General features: G+C 39.3%; 1 protein-coding gene across 1 annotated transcript in view; it reads left to right on the top strand.

Annotated features, from left to right (window-relative positions):
* CDH8 (cadherin 8) overlaps positions 1 to 27,285 on the top strand; it is a gene marked incomplete at both ends in the record, with an annotated part of 134,138 nt that extends 106,853 nt beyond the window's left edge. Inside the window, 3 exons of the mRNA XM_082290311.1 lie at positions 1,708 to 1,825; positions 24,988 to 25,239; positions 26,792 to 27,285. Coding sequence (XP_082146437.1) covers positions 1,708 to 1,825; positions 24,988 to 25,239; positions 26,792 to 27,285 — 864 coding nt within the window. The remainder of the gene's footprint in view (positions 1 to 1,707; positions 1,826 to 24,987; positions 25,240 to 26,791) is intronic.
* Positions 27,286 to 27,794: the final 509 nt, after the last annotated feature.

A 27,794-nucleotide genomic window follows, 5' to 3' on the forward strand; every position in this document is an offset into this window, starting at 1 on the left:
TAGATGCAGTTATCAAAAAGACAAAAAATATCTATTTATGTGGTATTTAAGCAATCTAAATTTTTTTCAGTAGATTTTTGATTATAATAATGATAAATCTGACCTGTCCAGAATATGATTGGGCAAGGAATTCATTGTCTAAAATTCATTCCTAAGTTGGGTTGTCCTACAAATATCAGTACTTGCTGAAACATTTTTTACATACATAATATCAAATATTTATGTTTTGGTGTTGATCCCTGTGGTTATCTAGTAAGATTTTGTTCTTTCTTTTACTCTTGAAGAACATAAATATGATTTTGACTGTTGTCATATATGTAGCACATACAGCTTGATAGTCCTTGTGGTTAAACCAGAATAAAATGTTAGTTATTGGTATTTTCTTAGGGAAATATGAAGATTTAAAAATAAAAGTCTATTAATTTGGACAGCATTAAACCTGCTTCCATTTTTCACTCTACACTTTAAAACTAAAATTTGTAGTGATTCCTAATTTGAATTTAATTGTCCAAGAAATTATTGGTGCATTGCTTTAGGCATTGCAAATAAATACATAAGACAAACGTTATTGGATTCAATGGATGTGAGAAGGGTCAATAATTCTAATTAAATTTCTTACAAACCTCATCTAGCACGATCTAACTATCACTGAAAGTCAGGTCTGAGGGTGGGATCTGGATCCATGGCTGGTTTTGTTTCTATTTCTCTGGAAAACCTTTGGAGTCAAAAGCAAGTGCATCAAATATTTTAAAAATCCCAGCAAAACAAAACAAAAAATCACAAACCCAAACAATGAAACAAAAAAAACCCCAAAACCCAAACCTCCTGGTTATTTTAAAATAGTGTTTCTTCTTTTCATATTCCTGTGCAACTTTGTAAGATTTGAAGATGATCAGCTGCAGCACCTGAGTAATGTAGAAGGTAAAAATTGTAAATGGAGCTAAATCCACTTCAGACACTGCAGTTGGTCATATAAACCGTATGAGGTTCTTCATACGAAGTTATTTGATTATTCAAAGTTATCCAAACTATCCAAAACACTCTTCTCACCTAATTATTCTGTGTTTTTCTAGGAATCATTAGTTAATAATGATGTTATTAAAAAACAATCATATGTTCTTAGCACAGGAATAACTGGGGTTTTATTAGAATTAAGAGAAGAAAAGTACAGACCTCAAAATCTCTTTTTTTTTTTCAATTTAGATTAGTTCTCATCTAAAATTTCACATCCAAATTAGTTTGAAAAAATAATAGTTATTCAATGAAATGAAATGTGGGGGAAGGAGCAAGGATTAAAGATTTATTATATATCCAGGTCCAGTGAGAATGGCACATGGTCACATAAATGAAAGATAAATGAAAGACTGCCATAGGCAATATGAGTGTTTCTGAAGCCCAGCTTTTCTTTTTTGTTGAATAAGAATTTATTACTTATCTAAATCAGCAGCAGTTTCTGCTGGCCTCTCTTACCTGTCTCTCCTTATTCGCTACCTCCTCATTCTGGAAACACCTTAAAAGGGGCAGATGCAGTTCCTTTTCCCAAGATTTTCAGTCTAAGGTCTATAAAAGCCTTGCAAAGTTATAAATTAGGCTTTTTTAATCTATCATGGAGAGAAATGAAATACGTCCAATAAATACAATGGGTTTTTTTCAGCACTGTCTGTTTATCAGGAGTGTGAAAACTTAATGAGCCCATTTCTGTTGCAGGTAATTCAGATTGTCAGTGCTGTTGACAAGGATGATCCTAAAAATGGACATTATTTCCTGTACAGCCTTCTTCCTGAAATGGTCAACAATCCAAATTTCACCATCAAGAAAAATGAAGGTAAATAGAAAAAATATGAAATGTGTATCTCGACAACTTACTTTTGAATTGTTTTGTTGATTTCTGATTATATTACCAGTGTGTCCTTTGGGCAATTAAAATTTAAATAATCTGCTGAATGGTACCTTCATTATATCTCTTAAGCTATTTCCAATAACTTTAAAATAGATAAGAAAGCAAAATGAATATGGAATTTAGATCCAGAAGACAGCTCCCTGCTTTAAATAAAATGAAAGGATTGATTTACTGCCTGCATTATTCCTATTAATTTGAAATTCCAGAGATACAGTGTAGGATGAAAATCTGAAACTATGTTGATAAATAAATGTTGATTCCTACATTGACTGTTTAGGGATGGGAACATAAAATTAAGTATCCATTAAATCTCCCAAAGAAAGCACCTTTTCAGCCTGTTTGTTGTATGTTATAAAGGTTCCAAAATATTTTGGTGAGGAACTTTTGCTAGAAAGAGAAATCCCTTAGGTCAGCAAAGTCCAGAAGGGCACTTTGAGTCATTGTGCTTTGGAAGGGCAAAATGTCATTTTGCAGGGCTGTAGAAGGGGACATTCACATGTGATGGGAAAAAAAGAGACCCATTTAATACTGTTGAGCAATAAATTTACACTGATCCTTTTCTTTGGCACACAGATCTCTTTGAAGGTCAGGTGAGAGAAAGAGCTAGGACTGATCCCAAGAATTCTATAAATAGTGCTTGATGTGTTTGTACTTACTTGAATATTCAGCAAAGTTGTTCTATGTTGGCTTTTTTTAATAAAGCACACTCTGCCAGGAATTCTAGTTAAATTCAGTCTCTTATTTGAAATGGTAAGTAAAGCCCTGTTTAGTCCATTACTAGTAGGAATGTATGTGTGAGCTGCATGTGCAGGAGTGTAAAGGCAATACATGAAATGTCAATTCAAGAGAAAATGCTGTTTGCATTTTTTATTCTATCTGTTCCAACCTAGAAGCGTGATGGCACTGTTTTGCTAAATGACACTGCACCTAAATTCTTAAACCTGCTTAAATATATCCTATATTTTCCTTTTCTTTAGATATGTTTTTCTCTTCTAGCATTCACAAAGTGTGTCTGTACTTATATCTCTATTTTCTTGTAGTAAATGAGTCTCTGTATGTTTATTGGAGAAGATAAAACAAACCTCTTCAAAATGCATTTCATAATCATCAGCAGTGTAACACAAATTGAATTAAGCATCCTAAATGTGAGGTGGTTTGCTTGGCACAGCATGACAAAGTAAAAAAGATCTTAGCATTTCTCTTCATGTTTAAGTACTGAGCTCATGTCGCTAATTACCCTCATCCTTCCAATCTGTTACCTATTTAAGACCCACTCCTGCTCCTACTCACAGACAGTGGCAAAATGAGTCCTGAGCTGAGTGAGAGTGAGGAAACTTCCTATGTAACAAGGTTGAGAAAAATAAGTCCAATTTTGTTACAGCATTGCCACTCCATTTTATGCAGTTTTTAATGTGTTGGAATCAGTTAAATGTGAAAATCTTCTTAAAACAACCACCTGAAATCTCTTGAAATTAAAAATCTGCTTGAATAGACTTTTCTGATTTAATCCTTCAGTATCCAATAATAAAATTCCAACTATGCATGCCATCCTTGTCTATCAAGATTGCTCAGTCAGGGGTGCAGTGCATGGTTGATGTTAGAACATTATCTCCCACAGGAAGCAAATACTCCTGTCAGAGCCAAAATCAGTATAACTTGGTTGAGGTGAGTTTTTATGTCCTTTAAACATCATAGATCTTCAGCAAGTCTTTATTTAGTTATGACACTTATACAATGAACTTGACCATGACTTTGTCTTGAATATATCTGCCAGATAAGCATGAGTGATTATTCCTGTTGAAAAACACCAGTATGTCTAAAAAACCTGAATTCACAAGTTGAATTTCTCCCGGGTTTTTTTTTGTATTACTGAGTGTCTGGGCTGTCCATAACCAAGTTGGTGTGGTCTGGGACTGTAAGGAAATGCCTGTAACAAACCCTCCTCTCCTTTCTGGAGATCAGATCAATAGCACAGGAAAGCTTGGAACAGAAAAACATTGCCTCACACTGGTGGCCAAAATCCTTGACATCTTCCTGACTCTGTCCTCGGCCTCATTTTCGTCTCAGAGTCTTGGCCCTGCCAAATTAATTCTTCAAAGCAGCAGAAATGTGATGGCTGCTGAAGAAATGCTGTCCCCTTGCAGATAACGTACTGGGACTGCTTTATCTCAGGAAGCCTGCTGTAGAAACCCAACTTTTACTTGCTAGAATTAGCACATTTCTTAATTTCAATCATTTTTCATACCTTGCCTTTCTTCAAAGTTCTCTGAAGGGCAGAGATAAACAAGAGTACCTCTCCTCAAGAAATGATACTGCCCTTTTGGGTTCTCTCATGCTTCGGGTAACTGTGTGGCATTTGGCCACCGTGTAATGATGACATGGAATGTGGTGACATTGGTGTGCAAACAGTGAAGTTTGGCATCTGCCAGGAGAAAAAGCTGCCATGTCCTCTTTCTGTCCCTCATGCTACAGCACACATAAGATGCCTGCGATTTGGAATGTTCCCTTCCTGTGTGGAACATAAGCCTAACCATTAATCAATTTAATTTGTTGCACAAAGGCTGATTCTGTTGTTCAAACCTTCCAGATCACCCTAAGGCAAGTTCCCATGACAGTCAGTAATTAACTGTGCTGCTGACATACACTGCAAATATTGTGATTGGCCACATTGTTATTGAGAAATGTGTTTAACTAAGTGACACAACAGGTATCTTCATCAGGAACCACACAAAACAACCCCAAAACACTTCTCAGAAGATTTTATTACGTATATAGAAGTTATGTTGTGCTCACAGCAGAATCTGTGCCTTGAAACAATGCCCCTTATGTTCTTTATTTGCTTGGTTTGTTGAATTCCCTTATTTACAATCCCTTCTGTAGACAAAATACCCAAAACTGTAGAGGCTGTGGTGCCTTTCTGATGTAAATAATGTAAAAAATGTAAATTTAAAGGCCGTCATGCATCTCACTGAATGTCTGTAGGTCATCTCTTAACGATCTTTAATTTCAATGTCTCCTGATCCTTTTTTCTGTCCTTTTCTGAGCTCAGCTGTCGGTTACTGGGTGGGGTTTATAAATTTTTGTGCCTTGGGTTCATGGGCAGTGAGTGATAATCAAAGCAAGGCAATCCTCCTCTCTCAAGCTGTAATCAAGGCACACTGATCACTTGGATTGCAGGGTACAAAAACCTTTATTCCCTCTCGAGAGAAATAGTGGAGTTATATAACAAAAATACAAGAAGTTAATGCTACACAAAAATCATGTCATGTTTTCTGTGTTAGTCCTGTGACTAAACCTGTGACTCTGTGACATAACAAGTTCCTGACTGCACAAACTCCTGACTGAATCTCTGGGCACTGTCCACGTGCCTTTGTGCTGGGTTTTCTGCATAGGAGCAGAAGCGGGGAAAAAAATGAAAACCCATGTTTTGTGTGGTGTGTCTGAGAAACTTCAAACCAGAAAAACCTCAAATTTCAGATGAAAATATCTGATGTTTAGACAAGTGTTGATACACTCTAGCAATGTGTTGTAGACTGACTGGAATTAACCCTTCCAAAAAAACTTCAGGCTCACAATAAATGACAAAAAAACTGAAAGGAATGTAGAAACTGATGAGGATTTTGTACTGTCATGGCATCAGAAAACCAAAATGAGACCTCTGGAAATGGAATTAGAAATTGTTAACGGCCTTTTTTTGCAGGTGAGTGGTCTTCACAGTGCCAGTACATGGATCTTCTGCATCCCAAGCAACACCCTCACAGCACTACCTGTTTTCAGCATTGAATTCTTAAGGTTTCCTTAGATTGTTCAAGTGAGAACAGAATTCTGTGATAGGAGTGTTTTCACACATGCAAACATTTTGATACGCTGCCAATGCAATTTTTACTGTCAAAAACTACCAAGCACGTCTTTGCCATAAAGAGACCTAAAGTTTTTCCCATGTGAAGTTTCCTTTGCTATTCCATTTTTCTGATGCCAGATTCTGTTTCCTAATGAAATAAACCCCAAATCAAACGTTCCAGACTGCCTTTGGATGCAGTAATTCTTCTGACAGGAGAAATGGTGCATCTTTCCTGGATAAATGGGATATTCCATCCCTCTTACAGGGCTTATGTAGCAGAGCAGTCCTGGGGTTGCCTGGGCCGTGGCAGGGCTTACCTTTGGGTTAAGAACCTTACTGGCATGAGCTCATATTCCTGCAGAAATCCAAATGGTCTGATTTGGCTTGTAATAGGCTGCTTATCAGTAATCAGCCTCCTCTCTCCCCCAAATATTCAATATCCATCTGGCAAGTTGAGCTCTGAATTTGGTCCTGATTCTAGTGAGTGCATAGTAAAGAGGTTTTCTTTTTTTAATTGAAGCATTATATATCCACTTAAGTGATGAACTGTTCTGTTGGTTCTCTCTAACAAACTTAATATTTATCCTCAGCCATGCTTAGTCTATTACACCTGGGACACATACAACAGCTCCAAGAGTAATCATGTTTAAATGTCCATTTCTTTTGTTCTAACCTTCAAGTTAAGTCTTGCTTATGTCCTCCTTGTGATGCCTTGAAAGTGCAGGCACTGTGTTGTTTATTTTAAAGGAAATGGCCTCGTATGATCACTCCAATCACTGGCTTGCATGCCTTCATATACGATTGATTATTTTATATTTCATCACCTCTTTACCATTAAAAACCAAATATTTCTAAACTATTTCACAATAGCTGAGGAAAACAATTGCATGCAAGCACTCTTAGAGATCCCAATTAATAAAAACAAATTATTAGCAGTTTTTTTTTTTTTTTTTTTTTTTTTTTTTTGAAAGTACTTCTGTGTCACTGTGGTTTTAATACAATAAAACCTGGATTTTTCCCTGTCCTTTTTCATGAAAGTATTTTTAGCAGCATCTGTCAAATACATACCTGGAGGGTGAGTCTTTTGTTCCCACCAGAGTAGCTCTCATGTGTTAAAATAAGTCTTACCCTGAAACAGTTTCTTTTGGCACTTCTGGATAAGTCTCTCTGCCATTGTCTCAGCTGCCAGCTAAAGCTCCTTCTGTGTTTTTGATTGACTTTTCTCTCCAAATATATCCCTCAGAGAGCTCCGAGGTGACTCCTCTGTTTCTCTGCCATCCTTCCACTTTGCCCAATTTCAAAGTTAACTCCCTGACCCCAGGTACAAATTTCCAGAGCAAGGATATCATTAAACCCATCATTTCTGGGTGCATGTGCAGTGAACATCCAGAATAACAGCACCCAAGTGGTCCCTTGGATGTGAGCAGCACATCCTCGCACATTGCTGCAGTTTCAGGCAATTTTGGGCAACTTTGTGGCCCAACTGCCACGTTCCAGAGGCTATTCCACAATGGCACTGCTCAAGGGAAAGCACATGCTTATGTATTTCTGGTGTTTAATTATTGTCCTCATTTCTTTTATACAGCAGTAATTAGACTTTCAAACTCCAAAACATACCAATTCACATCCTTGTTAGTGGTTTTCTTGAAATTAAGTGATGTGCTCAGTCTTGCATCTTATAAGTTATTATTTTTCTACCATCTGTCTCAATTAGTGGTATGGAATAACATCCAGAAGACGTACAGGAATTTGAGGCATAATCTAAGAAAAAGCATTGATCAACATCTCTTTTAATAGACATGGTTTTGTCACCAGAAATCACAGGGAATAACAAGGGTACTTGCTATTCAAGGTGCAAGCAGTGTGAAAGGAGCAGAGTTAAAAGTAAAGCATTCCAATGTATTAAAAAATAAAAACCACAAAATTCTCTATTATCTGGCACTTGGGTGTCAAGATCTGCCATCCACGAGCGCTCATCGTGTTTCTCCAGGAGTGTTCATAGTGTGAAAAATGTATTATAAATATCATACTATCAATCTTTTCCTCAGCATGGCATTTAAGCTGGAGTTGTTTAAATAGCAAAGTTCAACATTTTTATAACCTGTACATGCCAGAAGAACCTCAGTTCATTGATTTTTTTATGAATAATAGAGTTAATAATGAAATTGCTAATACAAAATTATTGAAATATTTCCTTTGTAGTGTGGTTGAAAGATTTTGTTCAATAAGTTCTTTTTTGCTTATATTAGAAATTGTAAGTTATAGAAATTATAACAAAGCATACAGATATTATTTTGCTGAGTAGGAAGGTCTGAATATTATGAAAACAAATCGTGTGATAGTTAAGGTAACTAAGCTCCATGAAACACTGTCATTCTATAGACTAAGAATAATCTGGCATTATTTGTTTTTTCCCAAAAAATTCCTAATTATATTTTGGATGCATACTTGCCTTTCTCAGCTAAAAACAAAATGTGGTTTTTACAGGCCTGAAGTACCACATTGTACTGATGGTCTGCAAGTTATCCTAAACTGCTGAGCCCCTTTTTAAGAATTCTGTCTCTTGTGTGCCTTGCCCTGCTGCTGGAAATTGTGTCAGGATCACAGTGGGGCTGGGTGGGGACCAGGGGACACTGTGCTGCCACACCTCTCTCACTGTGGCAGCAGGCAGGGGCACCATGGAGAGGAAGGACTGATTCAAACTGCCACTGCATTAATATGTAAAAAGTGATGTTCAGCCAGTGCAAACAGCTTTGCTGGAACGAGTGGTTGTGCATTGGGTGGCAAGTGGCAAGTCCCTGAAATAATTCATTTTTGTGCTCAGGTTCCTTTACCCTTGGTCCTTAGAAAATTCACCTGCCTGAAACTGCTTTGGATCAGAAATTACGTTAGATCATCCTCTGTGAGAAAAGTAATCATTTCCTTATTTACATATCTGGCAATTCTAAGATATAATGTCATCCTGTGAAGCAACAGACTGTGCCTAAGACCTCAAAGAGAGGAGCCCTTTCTCATTGACAAAGTGATGAGCTACATGAGGAGTAGATCAGTGCTACAGATCTTTATTGGAGATTATTCTCCAATTCTAGAAGACTTGTTAGAATTTCAAGCTAATGATAGCATTCCCAAGGGACCCCAGTACACTCCAGTAGTGCTCAGAAGTTCTGTCTTGCCAGGCACTGGATGCATTCCCATTTTCACTGTACGATTTCACATAGCAGTTGAAGAGATATATCTGACTCCTTTCTACTACTCCTAGCAAGGCTACATGTTTTCATGGTCCAGCTGAGAATAGTCCCATCCAGCTGAGAATGCTGGTGACAATATTCTCAGTCTGTATCTTTCCACTGATAACTTTCTGCTTCCTTTCCCCCTTCTTTCTTTACTATCATCACTATCAGCTGTGTTATTCCCTGAAGTTCTGTTTTTCCTCAATGTTGAATATCAGTTGAGTGAGATTTGAAACAACTTCTCTAGCAGGGGTGGCTGTGGTGTTGTTTTCTGAAGTGATTGCATTAATGTGGATGAGAAGCCAGCATTTTCCCACTCCAATCCTTTGTGTGCCACTTTTTCACTGACACCTGCTTCTGCTGTCTTTCCCAGCTTTCTTCTTGCATGCAGATCACTGCTCTTTCCAGACTCTTTTCTGATTAGAGCCACAAACCAGGTGAAGTCTCAGTGCAGTTCTTCTGCAAACACTTTTTAGCCCTGTCTGGATGATTTAAGCTTCTTACAATGGTTATGTGCTTTTCACCACTTTGATAGGCTAAAGAGGTGACTCCTTCTTGGTGTGCACAGCTGAAGCAGAGACTAGGATCAACTCTTCAGAGGCTAACTCAGCTGCCAGCTCCTCCCTCCTGTGACCTTTCTGTCTGTTCTGCCCATCTGAATCCGTATTTACTCCTCTCCTGTATTCAGGATGCAGGACTCCAGACAGATTCCCTCTCTCCTCTGCCCTAAGCCAGAGGTGATTCATCAAGTCTTCACTGGACTGGACAGGCCAACCTGATGGATGAACCAGCAAGGAGGGGGCCATCTGGTAAGCTGATTGTCCTCTTCCAGGCATCTTCAGCTCCTCTTCAACTCTGCTGTGCTCCTCAGCACGTCTGTACTTTTTATAGTTTTGCACTGGCAAAGTGTTTCCTGGGAGCTTCTGTTCCCAGTGCTGTTTAACCTTTCCATCCTGTTTCAGTTTAGCTCTGTGGTGACAACTTCTTTCCAAGCCTCCCAAATGCAAACTTGCAGACAGCTACAGAGGAGTTGTCCCTGCACATTGGAAAATCAGACTAATTCCCACAGCATCCCATCCTTTCAGAGATTGTCTTTCTTTGGTAATTTGAATCAACCACAATTACACAGTTATTGCAGAGCATTAATGTAAACATGACCCAGCCCCAAACAGCACCCAATGGGAGTGATGAGACCCAGGCTAATACCAAATACACACAGCCTGCCATTATGCATACATGACTAAAGAGACTTTTACTTCACTCATTCTTAATTTATTATTTGTGCTGCTAGCAACAGAATGTTGCCAAGGCGTCAATTATGTTTCATTTTATAAATCAAACTAATTGAGAACCAGATGCAATCTGAGTGAAAAAGATCTGAGGTCAGTGTTGTGCACCATATGCACGACAGTGCTTACTCATGATGAGGGAATGGATTGGACAGCTGTGAATTTTCCTGCTGTAGGAGTTTCATCAAGCTCACTAGTGTAACATCCTTAGCTCTCTTTTCCCAGTTTATTGCATTAACTTCATAATAAAACTAAAGAAGAGTGAGTAAGGGATAAAAGGTTGTGAAAACAAACCAGGAGAGCAAGTGAATTTGGTTGGTAAATTATCATGAAAATCTGTCTGGTTTAGTAATAACATGGAATATGGATGAAAGAAATAGCCGAGAAAAACAAATTGAATCTTCCGTGTGACAATTTCAGACACATAATGGGAAAGTAGACATTAAATCAGGGTCTCAAGACTGAACTGCTTAGCAGGCAGAAAGGTGGTGTTCTTAACTTAGTGCTGTTTTGCACTAACAGCAGCAGGATCTGCAGTAGCTCCTTGGAATTTATCAATGGGCAGGAACTGAGCCCAGGGAGCTCCCCCTGCACAGGAGGCAGAACTTCTGCCCTGGGCAGGGCCCAGCCCTGAGCAGATTGGCCAGAGAGGCTGTGCAGTCTCCTCCCTGGGGATATTGCAGAGCCCCATGGACACACTGCTGTGCCCTGGGCTCTGGGATGGCCCTGCTGGAGCAGGGAGGTGGCACCAGAGGAGCCCCCATGGGCCCCTCCAGCCTCACCCAACCTGGGGTTCTGTGAAACATTGCTCCACCAGCCTTTAGTCAAAGGTTCCCTAAGTGCTCTAAAAACATAACTCCTTAAAAACTCACAGCACCCATGATTATGATATTCTAGGACTTTGGAAGTATTTCATAGTAGTATTTATAGCTAAGTGAATATATAATATTTGGAGATAAATTTCCAGATTTTTAATCAGCTACCTTGTAAAAGAGTTAAGAGAGTTCTAAGTACCACTTCTGGCTTGATGGGTACATCTAATTCCTCCAGGTTGTCTGCAAAAAGCAATTTCTGTGGCGGAAATGTGCATGGACAATGCGCTATGTTTGATTTCCTGGAAATAGTTTTAATTCACTGAGTAGGAATGATGTCCTGGGGCCAAAGGTTCTGGTAGGGCCTCTGCCTCATCGCCACCTCACTATATTACCCAGCAGAGTCATATTGCATCTAAGAAGTTCCTCTGTGTTCACCTCATGGTTTGCTTTTTTTTGTTTTGACTATTTGGATTTTCACCCTAGGTGTCTGACTGGTAAATACTGCACATGATTTTTTTTTCTTTGGTTTTTTGGTTTTTTTTTGTTTGTTTGTTTGTTTGTTCAGGTTATTGTTTGGTTGGTTTTGGGGGGGTTTTGGTGGTGGTGATGTTTTTTTGGTTTGGTTTGGTTTTTTGTTTTTTTACTTTTTAAATTTTTTGGTTGCTCTCATTATGGAATATCTCTTTATTTTGTCATATCCTAAATACAGACTGTTGAGGAGGAATTAATTTATTAGTTGCTCTAATTGCACTTTTGTCAATTAATGAGAAACTAGATAGCAATCTCATTTTAAACTTCCAGTTGCAGCAAAGATTAAAGGACCACCAACACTCTTCTACTAGAGGAAGACTCTAAACAGACTGACTGAAAATTATTTAAGCAAGAATCATCACATATTAATTGTTAATTTTTCCCTTGATTAGGAAAAATCTCCTTTTGTCATTCTATCAGACTATTTGCACGTGGATCCTCCACTGAAAATAGAAGGTATTAATTTTTCACACTTAGCCTTAAGGCTTATCTGATTAACTATTACACAACTGACATTATAATGTGTGTTAAAAAGGCTAAAATCATGTTCCAATTTGCATCTTGTTTTGAATCAATTCCACAAGTGTTTTACACAAGGAAGGAACTACTGTTGGAATCACAGTCGTTGTTCCTCCAGGGTGACCATGACATCGATTATTAAGTGAATTCTGTGTCTCTGCATTCTCCTGAACCTATCTGGTGTGCTCAAATAAGTTTATATTTTATATTTTACATACCCTTTTATTTCCTCCTTACTCATTTGGAGGAGGTGACTATTTAAAAAGAGGTTGTATTTCTCTGGCACAGCAAATATAGCAGTGACACACTGAAAGAAACAAAAAAATTTTAATGATTTTTCACTACAGCTTCTGCCATCAAACTTTAGAGAATAAGGGAGACAAAACTGGTTTTTTAGTTGATTGGAGGGGGTTTGTACCACTTAGGTTATTTTCCCATCAACTCCTGATTTTGTAATTTTTATGGGTGATCTTGTTGTAAAATATGTCACTTTGTTGGTCTTCATTTAATTCTGTGTAATTAGGATGTACTTTATTTGGCATGCAGCCAGTAATTAGTGATATATTTATGTAATTATTAGCATGTAATATTTATATAATAAATCTGCCTAGAAGGCAATCCATTTAGAGGGCAGGGAAGAGGTAGAATACATGATCTGACTGAACAGAGAGATCTTACAACTGAGCCAAATGCAACAAAGAAATGAAATGCATCAGTTGACCTGTCTAGTCTGGGGAGAGAGTTTGCATATCCTAAAATGATAGGATGTGCACACTTGGTAATCAGCACTGATTAGAGAGGGAGTGAAGATGGGCCCCTGTTTGAAGTGAGATAATAAGGCAGCTTGTTAGGGAGAGATAAATAGAACTTGAAGAAAAGGAGCAGATGTCTGCTTGATGGCGTTGGAGAGGAAGAGCTCGTGGGGTCCTCTGAAGGTAACTGATGGAGCCGATTACAGGAATCAGGAAAGCAGTGGGAGCTGTCTGCCCGTGTTCAGAGAGCAAAGGCAGAGCCCCCAGCCTGGCCTAAGTAACTCTGGGCTCAAACTAGCAAACTTCACTCTGGCTGTAGGCTAAGAGCTGTGTACATCCTTAAACAGTAATGGTAAATCTGTAGTTTTGGGATTTTTCATACATCTGACTCGACTCTAAGAGCTAAGTCAGGAAAGAAGTCCTCTTGGTGGAGTTTTCAATAGAGTTTGGTGTTGAAGTCTTAAACCTTAAAAGGAGCATCAACAATAATCTCTGAATGCTGATGAAAGTTCTCTCCTCTGTTCTAAGAATGTTGGGCTGGCTTGAACGTGAACAGTGAATTTTTTCTTCTCTTTAATGGCATAACAATTTCACATCGCTTTCGTAAACACACATAAAACTTTTTGGCTTTGTGCTGTGTTACGAAACTCATTCAGTCTAACCTAAAACTGAAACTAAAATCTAGGTTATTGGAAATAATAAAAAAATAAAATAAAACTAATTCATGTAGCCTTTTCCAGCTTGTTGCTCCCTAACCTTGCTTAGCTCTGCCCTGTCACTTTCTATAACGTTTTCATCCATTATATGCGACCCTCCTGTAAACTATGCAGTGCTCCCCCAACAAAGATTAAGACCTCGTGATCTCAGAGCACTCTACAGGAGTGATGGATTTTTGATTGAGGAATTGTTCTGGAATTTGGAACACTTTTTTTTTAGCTTAGCTATGGGTTTCCTGTAGGAATTTGGAGAAATCATTTAATCCCTGTGCTCCCGTTGTGGCATGCAAACACTGCAGCGCTGTGAGCAGCTCCCTGGGGGCTGGCAAAGGCTGAGAGATTCAGGAGTACTCTAAGGCGTATTTTGGATTCTTCTGAAAGTCCTGGTCAGGAAACCTGAGGAATTTGCTTGTCAGGGGAGAAGATGGTGAAGCCCAGTCTGGAGGCAGCTGCAGCTGAGGCATTGTGGTATCTTTGATACAAGCTGCAAAGCTAAATACAGAGTTTAGACTCAGTTCTACACCTGACATCTCCTTCTGCATCATCTTTATCTAGTCCACATTGTTATGGTGTCTTTTTACTCATATTTTCTGTTTTTAAATGAGGAAAAAAGTTATAACAAATCATCTTTCTCTTGTTTGGTTCCTTTCTTCTGCTAACAGGCAAGATCAAAAGATGCAGTTGCTAAAACCTTTATAGAGTTCTAATACAGTCTGTGTAGCAGAACGACTTGCTTCAAAAACTTATAAATAGAACCTAGCTTTTTCTAAACTAAGATTATTTTTCTTAAATATTTTTTCTTTTTTTTCTTTTTTTTCTTTTTTTTTTTTTTTTCCCCAATACGGAGACATAACTTTCTCAAAGTATCTGCTGGTTTTTTTCTGCTCACCTTTTTGGCTTTCGTGTGTTTTTCCTTCATGATCACAGAGGTGTTTTTGGCATACTGAGATGTATTTTCCTCTGCCCCTAGAATCCCCATCTCTTCTACTACTTTTATGTGATCATGTTTTGTATTTTTATTGCAGCTTCTGCCTAAATGCTTCACTTGTACTTTATCAGACTCTTCATCACAGATTAGAAGACAACAAGGAACCATTTCCAAGGTGTTCTCTTGGCTTGCAGATTATTTATATGTTTATATCTTGTAATTTCTCTTCTTGGGATGAAGAGAAAGAATGAATAAGATATCTTTTGTTTTGTTGCAGTTATATTTCAATTGTGAATACAAATGTTTCACTGTTTTTAGAACTCCCATCCTTCAAAAGCTGCCTGGACGAGGTCCTGGGCCCTGGGTAGCTGTGGTGAACAGGGGGTGGATCAGGTGATCTCTGGAGGTCCCTTCCAACCTCACTCATCCTGTGATTCCAGGAGAACTCTAAGTTTCTGAACTGGTGCTGTAGTTCTCATATATTCACCCATATTGATGTTGACTTTCTAGTATCTCTGTAGCGGTGAGGCAGAATTCAAGTGCTGATGTCTTTCCCTGGCTCCTTCTTTCCAAGTTCTGTGCTGTGTCACACAATGTACAGAGCAAAGTTGGGGTCTTGCAGTGTGCCCTGGGCTTGCAATCTAAATTCAGATGCAGGTGTGTTCCTGCTTTGATTCTCCATAATCCAGCTGTGTATCCCAGTCTGGAACTTGTGGCTATTTCAAGTTTTTTCCATGTAATGTTTGCATGCTGTGCAGAAAGATTCCAAAGAGTATCTGGAATGTTCCAGTTGAAAACTTTATACAGTCTCTTCCACTCTGGGTAATTGTTTGTTAGACTTAGTGAAATTTCTTTTCTGGATGCCTTTTGCTCTTCCCTGCATTTCAAAAGGCCATCAGTTTTCCCCATGGGAGTCACGTCCTCAGTGAGAGGTGTGCATGTAATAAGGCATGGTGTGAATCCTCTGGGTGTGAGACAGAGGTATAAATTACTGCCATTAATGGCCTGATGATAACAAATTGTTATTGTTATATGTAATCTGCATATCAGAATGTCTTCCCAAAGTCATTATCATGCTGCCTGTGTGCCCAGGGGCAATGTTACACCATAGCATTTCAGTCTTTCAAATTACAAAAAGCTAATATAACTCTTGATGACATTTACAAAAATGTATAATGGCACTCCTTTCAGAGCTCTCACAGAAATTATTCTCAGGGAACTTCAAGGGAGTTCTGCATGTAGGAGAACTGCAGGATCTGGCACTTTTTACAATCAAAGTCACATTTTTTCTTCAGTGGCACCAGCTCAAGAAAATGTTAAGTCAGAATTGGTTTTAATTTATTTTCTGACTTAAAATGCCCCAGCCAACGTAAGCTGTATTTAACTTCCAATGCTCTTTGGCAGAGAGTACACATTCTGAATTTCTTTTCATAGGAAGTTGTTATGTCAGAGTTATAAACCTCTGAAAATTGGCATTTTGTAATGGAAGTGCTGACAAGACCTTTATTACACCAGTACAAGTAGGCAGCATTCCAATAAATGCTGGTTGCTGGTTTTGTAGTCTGCTGGTTGCTTTCTGCTCCTGTATTTCAGAGTGAACATTATGTAAAAAGTAAGTGGCATAATAGAAATATACTTATAGGGCTGGAATTTGGCTCTTACTGTTACAACAAAACTTCATATGGTTGATAGGTCTGATTACAGATTTAGTTTTTAAGAACTGGCATATGATTTACTGGTAAATCGTTTTAAATCCTTTCCAAGTGTCTGTGTACATGCAGCACAGAATTGGAATGGAAAAGGTGATTATCATGGCATGGAGAAGTGGATGTTAAATACTTAAATGGCAAGAACACATCACATGTAAGACCCTACTTAAGTTTTATGTTTCTTACCGTGATATTCACAGTTTACATTGTAGAAAGAAAGATTTGCTTCAAACATCTGTGATTGTCTTCGTAGTCACGAAGTCTGTGAACTTTTCCAGACCTAGAAGTCACTGATGTAAGAATTGGAGGATGTGTGTGAAGTGAGGAAGGTGAAGAACATGGGAGGGAATTCTTGGAACTTTTCCATCACCTTCCAGAAGCATGCTGAATTTCATTGAACCTGATTGAGATTTTGTTCTACACAGAAGAGAACACACAGTCAGTGTGATGTTTAAAGCTGTACCTGTCACTGTGGCCTGAGGGGCTCAGATCCCTGTCTGCCACCAGCTTCTCCTCCCACACTGCATTTGTAAGTAGGTATTCATAGAAAGATTGAAAATCCATTATCCCTCCAGAGAAAAGCAGATGGCACAGCCTTGGGATATCTTGACTTTTTTATTTATCCTTGCAGCATTTTTGTTGGAATCTGGTAATACAGTACTGGAAAGTTCTTGGTTCAAATGCAAAATATAGGCATTATTTTATCAAAGCACTGTAAAACACAGTATCACTTTCTGAAACTTTTTGGTTAAAATAACAAGAGAATAGAATTAACTAGAATATGTAGATTTCAAAAATGATCCATCAGTCTATGCAAATTGCTGTGTTAATAATGTATTTTTAATGCTGAGCACATTTGACAGCCATTTCATCTCTCTTTCTAAACCAGAGCTTGGCAACCTGCATTAATTCTTGCACTTTACAGATGTACCATTCAATGCACATGCCATGTAGTGATGTGATCCGAATAAAGTAAAGCATGTCAAAGCAGTGGCATTATTAGTAAACAACTTTGTGACTGGCTGCTTGAATACAGAGGAGAAAAATGAGAGGCAAAAGCCAGTGCTGTTCTAGCACCTCTCACAACTTCACTGGCCTGGATTTGCTTCCCATTATGGGAGTGCCAATCCTAAGTGGGACCAGGGGTTTGGAAGAGATAAATGGATATTCCAGAGTGAGTAAGGCTCAGGTGTATTGGGTGCAGTTCAAACACGGTGGAGCTTAAACAGACCCAGAGACCAAAATGTCCTGCTTTGACTTGCTCTAGGGGTCTGTAGATTAAAAAGAGAGAGAGAGGTACCATGTCCTAATTATTTCTCCACCCCATTAACAATAAAACTGGTATTATTTCAGACTCAAGGCATGCTTCTACATCATTATTTCTTCAGCAGGGATTTTCTGTCCTTTCTTCAATGAGTTAAAAAAACCAAGGTACAAAATACAAGAGTTGCTGCTAGACTGCAAGGGACCAAATAGTTATGTTTGATTATGGCTCTGCTGGCCTAAAGGTCAGAGGAAAGTTTTAGAATACTTAAGAGACAATTATCTAAAGTTCAGACTTCTCCAAACGAATAGAACTAGAAATTATACAGACTATTATCTAAAGTTCACAGTTTCAAAGGAAAAAGGTATGAGGAAATGCTTATTCATCATCACTTTGCTGTTAATTTGTCTGGCTTTCTTTTTTCCTCCTGTCAAGAATTTATTTACTACAAGTTCTGTATTACACAGTAGTACTAACATAATTATTCCCCTTTCCAAGAAATTTTAACATATGAGAATGATGTATACATGATTAAATATTACTTTGCTCATGATTCAAAATTCCCAGCAGTACTTTTTATTTCTGCAAAGGACTACATGGAAATGTGTTTAGGTTTTTTTATTCATTAGTTGATTCAGCTGTTCAGTTCTGGCATAAACTATTATTATTTAAGCCAAATGGTAAAGAGAAAAAAATAATCAAAGATACAAAATATGTGACTTTTTCTAATTATTCTTCTACCAATACATTTTCTCACATGAAATACTTATTTTTCCCCTGTGTTCTTCTTGGTGTTTTAAGGGATTGCAGAAACTCCAGGTCTAGAAAAAGACCCAAAATAATTCAAGTGTTAGTTGATTTGTGATAGGAATATTTTGGGAATTGCCATTAAATATGCCAGTATAGAATGCAACTTGCTATGGGGCAGGAGAGACAGTTTGATCAGGTAGGTGAATTTTTATAATGAAAACTTTTTTTTTTTCTTTTGAACCTGGTGCCTGCCATCAAATTTGATAGCAGTCATCAATCTGCTTTTTTGAAGACATCACGAATTTTTGACACTTATGAAAAGCAGGTCAGTTTGGAATACCTGTGAATCCTTCAGTGCCATCATAAATCAGGAAAAACATAACATAAAAATAGCCTCTCTTTATTTTCAGATGATTTTGTAAGCCTTCTCTTTCAATAGAATATTTATGTCTTTACCATAGAGATTAGGCAAAGGGTCCTTTTCCATCTAAACTGCTGTTCAAGAGGATTTTGTTTGAGACAGTCATCAGGGAAGGCCTGGTACAGCTGTAAAAATACACATGGCACAGTTGTATATATAGATATATTAATAAACATATGTATATGTTATCATAAAAATGTATTTTTTATAAATACAGCCAAGTTAAAAACACTAATTTTAATCATTAAACAAAATTGTTATAACAATTCTAATGAACAAATAGATTATTTTTTTCAGCTACTAACTGTTGCCAAATTTATAACATACAACCTCACAATTGTACCCTTTTAATCAAATATTCCTTTAAAATGTGTTTCAGCCTGAGGCAGAAATAAAAAAAAAAAAAAAATCTGTCTTAAATGGAGATTTCTCATAATGCATTTTAATGACATTCTTTTGGAAGCAGGAAACTGATGCTCCCAACTTGTACTAAAGTGGAGTCTGAAACAAATAAATCAGTTTTTCAGCTCACGGCCTGAGCTGAAAAACTCACCCCTGAGTTTTTTGTTTTGAGCAATCATTTCTTACAAGGGGGATGTGGATGAGGGTGTGCTCGGAGTTGCCACTTCTGGTTCTTGTGGTGGATCAGAAAGGAGATCATGACTGTCCTTTCCCAGGGATTTTGTAATTGCAAAAAGGAAAAAGAGAGATTTCAAATCAAGAGAGTTAGAGAGTTACCACAAGTGGGGCTATGGGCAGTGACTTGTCGGGGCTGCATTCACTGGGTGGGTTTCTGCAGTGCAATCCTACCAATCTAAAGAGGTGTTATTTGTAAATCTTTTCATAGAAAGAATTATTGAGAAAATATTAAAAAGAATAGTGATTAAGGTATGGCTTGGAGCTCATGGAGTGTATACAGTGACTTTTTGAGAGACCTCCGTGGCTCTTGACAGCTTTATTCTCAGGCTCTAAAAAGGGGGTTGGAATCTTCCCTATAATCCACCATTTTTCTGTTACTAGGTTTGAATTCTGAAGAAAAACAAAAATACCAATGTTAGACTGCCATTATGTTTGAATTTTGAAGAAAGACAAAAATACCAATGTTATAAATGATCTTTTAAAAATCTGTTTGACATTGTAAGGCTTCCACTAGTGAATATTAACTATTGCAGGAGACATATGCATATTAATTACGGTTATTAATGGTTATGCAAAGCTGAAATGGCATCAGCATTCTCTTGAATGTTCTCTTTTAGTGCCTTTGCAGCTGGTTGCTAAATGTTCTAGAGCTCACATTCCTTCAAATGTCATGTGCTCTGGTTTTCTGCCTGTATTTTGCTAGTTTCCACTGAAACCTTGATGATAATAATTCAATTGCTCGGTTATTTCAAGTTTGGAGTTTTTATTTAAGAATAGATGCTACTTTTGAACAGAGATTGGAAATGAATGAGCTGTCCCTGTCTTTTCCTTATCAGAAAAAGAAGGGAGTGTCACAGCAAGGATATTTCTGCTGCTCTTCTACTTGTGTCAAAGGACCCTATTTCACAGAGAATCTGTTTGAGATTTAAAAATGTACACAGAAAGATAGCTCTAATAAACAGGAAGAAACATGTATTTCTCTCATTCTGCTGTTTCCAGCTGTAGTTTCCAATTAAAATTCTTTCTTCACATGACTGATATATCCAGCATAGATAACGACTTCTACCACAAAGTCCTTAATACCATTAATTATTTGATCTTTCTGAGGGCGTTATAAAAGGGATAGAAAAAGAAAGGCAGAGTTCTGTAGGTGTAAGGTTGCCCAGCAGGGAACTCCACTGATCTCAACATATTACGGACTGCAAGGGAATTAAAGAATTGCAATAATGTGTGCAGAGAAAATGACATTAAATGCAAACTGACTGCTTCTGATTTTTACTTTTGTTCTGTTATTTTTTTGTCTGGCTTAAAATTGCAACATGTATTCTTGCACAGGGTGGGATATGAAGGAGTTGACTCCTGCCTGCTAATTTCACATCCTGATTGCTATCGATGGCATTGAAGTCACTCGTGTCCAGCAAATCCAGAAGTAGCTTTGTATTAAAATGATTGCATTTACATTTTCTCTAAATCCTTCTTCCAAGAGCCTCAAAAGAGATCTGGGAGATTTGAGAACAGTTGGGGAATCTGCAGAAAACACTTGGCCCTGTGGTAATTGTTGTGGTTATGCAAACTACCTTTGTCTAGAAACCACACTGGACATCTTTTAAAGACCTTCTGCATTGTCATTCTTCGTTCCAGCTGTGAGGGAGATATTCCCAAACCAGTCTCTTTCATGGTTATTTCAAAAATCTGCATGTAAACTTCAGAAACTGAGAGTCAGCCAGTGAGCTGAGTGACTGGTTTGTTTTATGTGTAAAAAAGGCAAAAGTGAGGTCCAGCTCTGAGCTGTAGTTGTGTATTCCCAGAGTTGTGTCCCTCCAACCTGATGCCAATGCTAATACAGTTACAAAGATCTTACACCATTCCTGAAGCCTGCAGGACGGAATGCAGCTCCTGGTCCATCCTGGGTAGCTTGTACAGCACCAGGGAGAGGGAATTTCATAGGACTCAGGCACTTCCATGAACTTCTTTCCACAGAGAAGGGCACAGAATTCCAGGAGACTCACTCTGATGGAGAATGTCAGAGCCCCTCCTGGATATGCCTCACTGACTGGAGGCACGCACTCAGTGTCTCTTTGCCTGTGGCAGGCAGCTCAGAGCTCTATGAACAGGGAGGTTTGGGGTTTTTCTGCACCTGATTGTCCTTGTTTTGCTAAAAGTAACATGAATAAATAAACAACCCAAGCAGCACTATCATGAAGGATCAGTGGGTTAATTGGGAAGATGAGGGGAAGGCGATTGTCCCCTCTCCTGCTGAGCACCTGCTGCCAAGTTAATTCATGCAGCAGTGCTGGAGGTTGTTCCTGGAGGAGACTCCTGCTGTTTTTTCAGCTCTGGGAGAGGGGAATATCCACAGAAAGGAGAAAGCAAATCAGATAAATTGAGTTTATTGCTGATCAGCTGCTAGGATTTATCTTCAGGTTCTAGAAACCAACTAAAATGTCAGCTCGGGAGTCACTGTCCTTCATTCAAGAGCCCATCTCCAGCAAAACCAAGGTATATTTATTTTAAAACACAGCAATGAAGGGGAAAGAATTTATTGCTAAACAAAATTCCTAAGTCAAGTGGTGGACTTGCCACCCATTGGCAAAACAATTTGGTCATTTCATTTTTCTTTTTCTATTTTTCTGCTTGTCAGTTTCTTTTCTTTTCAGGCATAACTTGTTCACCTTTAGTCAAACACAGCAGTTTCTGACAAAAAACAAGCAAACAAACAACCAACAACAAAAAACCCAAACATACAAGTCATCTCTAAGAAAAGAAAGTTACTCTCTTCTCCTTGTTTGACGTCTCTTCTGAATAGTTCTGACTGTCCAGCTATTGCAACTTATTAACTCATGGCAAAATATTCCAAATCTTGCATCTCTTTTGCTTTCTCTCATTTCTGCTGAACTTGAATTGATAACCATTCCTGGTACCAGGTGGTTTCTTACACTCAGCAAGGCTTCACTGGTGGGCACTTTATTTTCTCCATCTCTCCTCCTTCCCCTCACTTTTTCTGCCCCCTTCTATTTGGTACTCTTTAGAGTACATCCTTCCTTTTTTACTCAGTTATACTCTAATTTTGGCTTATTAGAATTTTCTGCAGCAGTCAGGATGGCAGTGTTTCTCAGGAGGATGGAAGGGATCTGAAGCTGTTCCCAACGAGTGCAGCTTCTCTTTTTTTGTTTCTTCCTAAAGCAGGTGCCTTCCCTGTTTTGCATATCTGTAAAGTGCAGGGCTGTTGGGCTCAGCACACTAATTTCTGCTCCAGCTTGGGCAGAAAAGAACCTGCAGCAGGTTTACAGGAAGGAACAGGCTGTATCAGTACAGATTTTAGAGCACTGTGTAAGAGAACTGTAAAAGTCTCTAGAGTTTGGAATAAATGACTACAGATGTGACACTTCTGAGTGGGATTTGTCTCAAAGACAGAAAGAGCTGGATATTGAGCACCACATAGTTCTTTTCTCTTTTGAAAGGTTAAAGCAAAAGGATTAAGGATGCAACTTATGCAGAGATATTTTTTATTTTGCAGGAGAATATCAATGGACAGATGAATTTTTTTTCCAGTATTTGAAAATTGGGGGGGGGGCGGGGGGGGGGGTGCTGAGGGGGAAAAGAAGGCCATCAGATTAGAAAAAGGGAACTTTTGCACATCACAGTAATCACTCTTTGGTGATGCTATACACAGCCATATTCAGGGAAACTGAGCTACTGGATTATTTTCCTGACATAACTTTTCCCGTTTTTCCCTGCAGAGAACAAGGATGGCACTGGGAGTGGTTTAATTTGCACACATGTGTTAACACCTCTGACACACCCAGCCGAGGAGGAGGAGTGCAGGTTTTGCTCACTTCCAAATGTGGGTTAATTATTGACTTCAAACACACGTGACTTTCCCACTGCACCACACTGCCACATGTGACACTGGGTGTCATCAGGGACTTGGGTCCTATTTGAGTTGTCAGAATTCTTAAGAGCTTATACCTGGAATTTGTCTTCAGTAAACACATATGCTTCCTTTCATTTTAAAAAGGGCACAAGGAAGAACTAGACTATTTATTTAGCTCCAGGGTGCCATCAGTTTTGATGTGACTGTTTCCAACTGGAATAGATAAAACCTCAGGAATCCTGGGGAAAAGAAAAATATCATTAGGAGTACTTTTTGTTCTGCAAAGTGACCATATTTATTCTGCTTTCTGAAAGAGATAATTTTTAGATTGACCTTCATGTGTTGCATATCTGAATGTATGAAAAATGCTGAAATGGTTACATCACCTGCAATGTAAATTGTAGTAAGAACCTCTCCAGGCCAATTAAATGTGATTGGTAGGTGACTCTGCTGTGGAAGGGACAGAAAATTATAGAATCACAGAATGTTTGGGTGGGAAGGGACCTGATCTTCAAAAGAAGCCTATTGTCATATGAGCACTCCCAGTATTTTCTTTCCTTCCATGGAATGACATTTAGCATTGCATGTGCCCACTTCAGAGCATAAAATATCAGGAGGCTTTCTGTTGTTCATGATGCGTCAGGAAGGTGAACTTCAACTCCTTCTTCCAAACAAGATGTGCAGCTTTATTTTTAAATTGTCATTGGATCCCACGGCAACACAGACACACACAAACAGACACACACACATTCCTGTTCTCTGTGCCTGAGAACCTTTTTATTAAACAAAACACAAACAGCAAACTAGTGCAAGTCAACGTGCACTCTGTTAGTATAAGTCCTGATACTGAATTATTATTTTATTCCACACACTAAAGCAGTTAAAAATTAGAGAATATTTAAGTATATAAAGAAAACAGAGTTTTTTTCATATTTGACATGTCACTAATCATGGTTTATACCTGAGCACTCTGACACATACAGGATCATTGATATCTGATAGCAGTGTGTTCATAACTGGCTAGAATCTGTAATTCTTATAACTATACAAATTAAAATCTGTAAGAAGAAAAATCAACTTGTGTTCATTTTGTGGTGAACTGAGAACTGACTCTGAGAGATTTGACTGTGTAATTCCATGGCTGGGTAGGATGCCATGCAGTCAGATGCCTCTTTATATTTCTAAAATTAACTTTCTGCATATGTGTGCAGAGGTAAGAATGTTCTAGACCAATTTCCTGTCTTCCTCCATGGGAGATATAGCCTGGTTTGCTCTATTTTCATCACTGAGGCCCAACAAATGTTTAAATCACTGAAAATTAGGCCCATGGCCTTTAATGCATTTAGCTTTTCTTTTGTCTTTATATAAAAAAGAAGAATATTTTATAGCAGGGGAAAAGATTGTGCAATTTGTGGTTGTAAGGCAAGGGAGATTTGTGTTAATTGGTGAATATGCTTAAGTTTGGGTTACTTTAACATTTTGTTTCTCTCTTGTTCTACTGGCTGGATTTTTATGACTGTGTGAGTTGAAAAAAAAAGAATAGTGATTGGGAAGATATCTGTAGGGATGTATGCGGAGGGGAAATAAGGGATTGCCATCGTCATCCTCTTACCATGTGACATGAGAAAATCCACATATTGCACTTCTTCGAGCAGCTGGACAGAAAGGGGAGGCATTTCTGTGCCACACGCTGCTGGCACAAGGAGGTCACGGAATGCTTGCATTGAGGTTTCCTGCGCACACCAAGGAAGAGCTGCGGGTTTAGCAGCCCCTCTGTGTGCTGAGACACTGCCAATTTTGCCTTTGCAGATAACACCCTGAGCATCCTGGCCAAGCACAGCGGGTTCAGCCGGCAGAAGCAGGAGGTGTACCTGCTGCCCATCGTCATCAGCGACAGCGGCACGCCGCCCATGAGCAGCACCAGCACCCTGACCATCCGCGTGTGCGGCTGCAGCAGCGACGGCATTGTCCAGTCCTGCAACGTGGAGGCCTACGTGCTGCCCATCGGGCTCAGCATGGGCGCCCTCATCGCCATCCTGGCCTGCATCATCCTGCTGCTTGGTGGGTACTCGTGGCACAGCTTGGAGTCACAGCTCCCCTAATTCCTGGGAGCTGTAAGGGGGTGCGGGATTCCGAGAGGAGGAGTGACGTTCCAGTCCAACACAGTGTGCAGCAGCACTGACGGTGCTGTCAGGACCGAATCCCTTGTGTCCTAAGAGCTGGGCAGAAGCAGAGGGAGCAAAGTCCTGTTCTGAAGTAGTCACACACGCTGCTTACAGAATACTCAGGTGTGGAATGGGAAACTGAAAATCAGATCGGGAGTGTGGAGCAGCCAGACTTGTATGAATCACATAAGCATAGTCCTGAGTTGGAAGGGTCCCACAGGGATCATTGATCCTGGACATTGATCCAGCCCCTGTCCCTGCACACACACCCCACCAGTCCCACCCTGGGCATCCCTGGCAGCGCTGCCCAAACGCTCCTGGAGCTCTGGCAGCCTCGGGCCGTGCCCATTCCCTGGGGAGCCTGGGCAGTGCCCAGCACCCTCTGGGGGAAGCAGAACCTCTCCCTATCTCCAGCCCGAGCCTGCCCTGGCCCAGCTGCAGCCGCTCCCCGGTGCTGTCCCCGGCCCGGAGCAGAGCTCGGAGCGGGGCCTGCGCTGCCCTCGGGAGGAGCCGCAGCCCCGGGCAGCTCTGCCCTCAGCTCCTCTGCTGCGGCCGAACCGCCCCGGTGCCCTCAGCCTCTCCTCGGGCGGCCCTGCGGGCCCTGCCCCAGCCCCGGCCCTCCTTCGGGTGCTTTCTGATAGCTTTATATCTTTCCTTTATATATATTTATATTTGTATATTTCTATTATGAGTTTATTCTGGATTGTAATGTCACAAGAGACACTAAAGCTTTACAAGATAAGCGATGTGGTATATTTTAATAAAACATAAAACATTTGTATACAACATCAAGCAAGTGGAGGAGAGAACAGCGAGAGTCCTATTTCTGCACTTTGCAGCTTCACTTGTAACAGAGATTTACATCAGTAACTGAGATTTCATCATTAAGCTGCAAAAACAAGAGAAACACATTTAGAGTTTTTCATGCATCTGTCCACGATTCTGAAATCGAGCTAAGCTCTTTCTTTCTCCCTTATTATCTCATTCTCTTTTTAGTTACATAATATGAGTCTCTTGCACAGGTAGAAAAAGATACTGATTTCCTTCTCCCATTAGGGTTATGTTTTCGGAAAAACACCCTCTAGTTTTTGAAAACACCATCCATAATGTAGATCATTATTGACTATGTGAATAATGATAGCCTGACTTCACTTCCAAAGGGAAAAGTTGAGGCTTGAAATTAGAAGTATGGGAAATCTTATTGCTTCTATAAAACTGAGCTTCAGACATAAATATGAGCTGATAATCAACGACTAGAGGACTAATCAGAGCTTCTGATCAAATTTCCATCATGTGAAGGGGGTTGAAGTCATAGGTCTTTCGTCTGTTCCCCCTTATTACTCCCAATTCCACAAAAAGCAACGTCTCACCTTCCCCAGCTGCACTCACCATGTAGTGTTTGGGTTGGAAATGTTTTGCCTAATCAGCTTGTGGTGCTCTCTTTGCAGTCATCGTGGTGCTGTTTGTAACACTAAGAAGACATAAGAATGAGCCTCTGATCATCAAAGATGACGAAGATGTGAGGGAAAATATCATTCGCTATGATGATGAAGGAGGTGGAGAGGAGGATACAGAAGCCTTTGACATTGCAACTTTGCAGAATCCAGATGGAATTAATGGATTTTTGCCTCGTAAGGATATTAAGCCTGACCTTCAATTTATGCCCAGGCAGGGTCTTGCACCTGTTCCTAACGGTGTTGATGTTGATGAATTTATTAATGTAAGGCTTCATGAAGCTGATAATGACCCCACAGCTCCACCATATGACTCTATCCAGATTTATGGCTATGAAGGAAAGGGGTCAGCAGCTGGTTCCCTTAGCTCATTGGAGTCCTCCACATCAGACTCAGACCAGAATTTTGACTACCTCAGTGAATGGGGTCCTCGCTTTAAAAGACTCGGAGAACTTTACTCAGTTGGAGAAAGTGACAAAGAAACTTGACAGTGGATTACAAACTTCTCCCCTGTTGACTTAATGATCATGTAATATTCTAGGGCCACTGCTGTTAGTTAAAACTAATGTGGCTTTTTGTTTTAGAGGCAAGTTTAGCGCCAGTCATCTATAAAATCAACTACATTGTAATGTTGAACCAAAAAAAAAGTATATGTTAGGAGGTTAAGTCTTGTGGAGTGTGAAGTAAAGTATGTGGAGTGTCTAGAAGTCTTTGGATATTTGATATTCACTTGACCACTCTGAAGATGGAGATTTGGATCTTTGATTATCTTCAGTGAATTGAAAAGAACAAAAAAGAAATTGGTGCTCTCTTAGGAAATGGACTTGCAGGGATTTGCTGTTGAACAGTAGCTCCTGCCAGTACGTATAAAGCTAAAGGTTTGTTTCTGCATTGCCAACAAAGATCCCGGCACAGAAATGTTCAAAGCAATATCTTGGTCTTCTTAACAATGCTGAACAGAAATAGCATTGCCAATTCCTACTGGCTCCTACTGTGC

Source organism: Coloeus monedula (genome assembly GCF_965178545.1).
Source record: "Coloeus monedula genome assembly, chromosome: 13".
Lineage (NCBI taxonomy): Eukaryota > Metazoa > Chordata > Aves > Passeriformes > Corvidae > Coloeus > Coloeus monedula.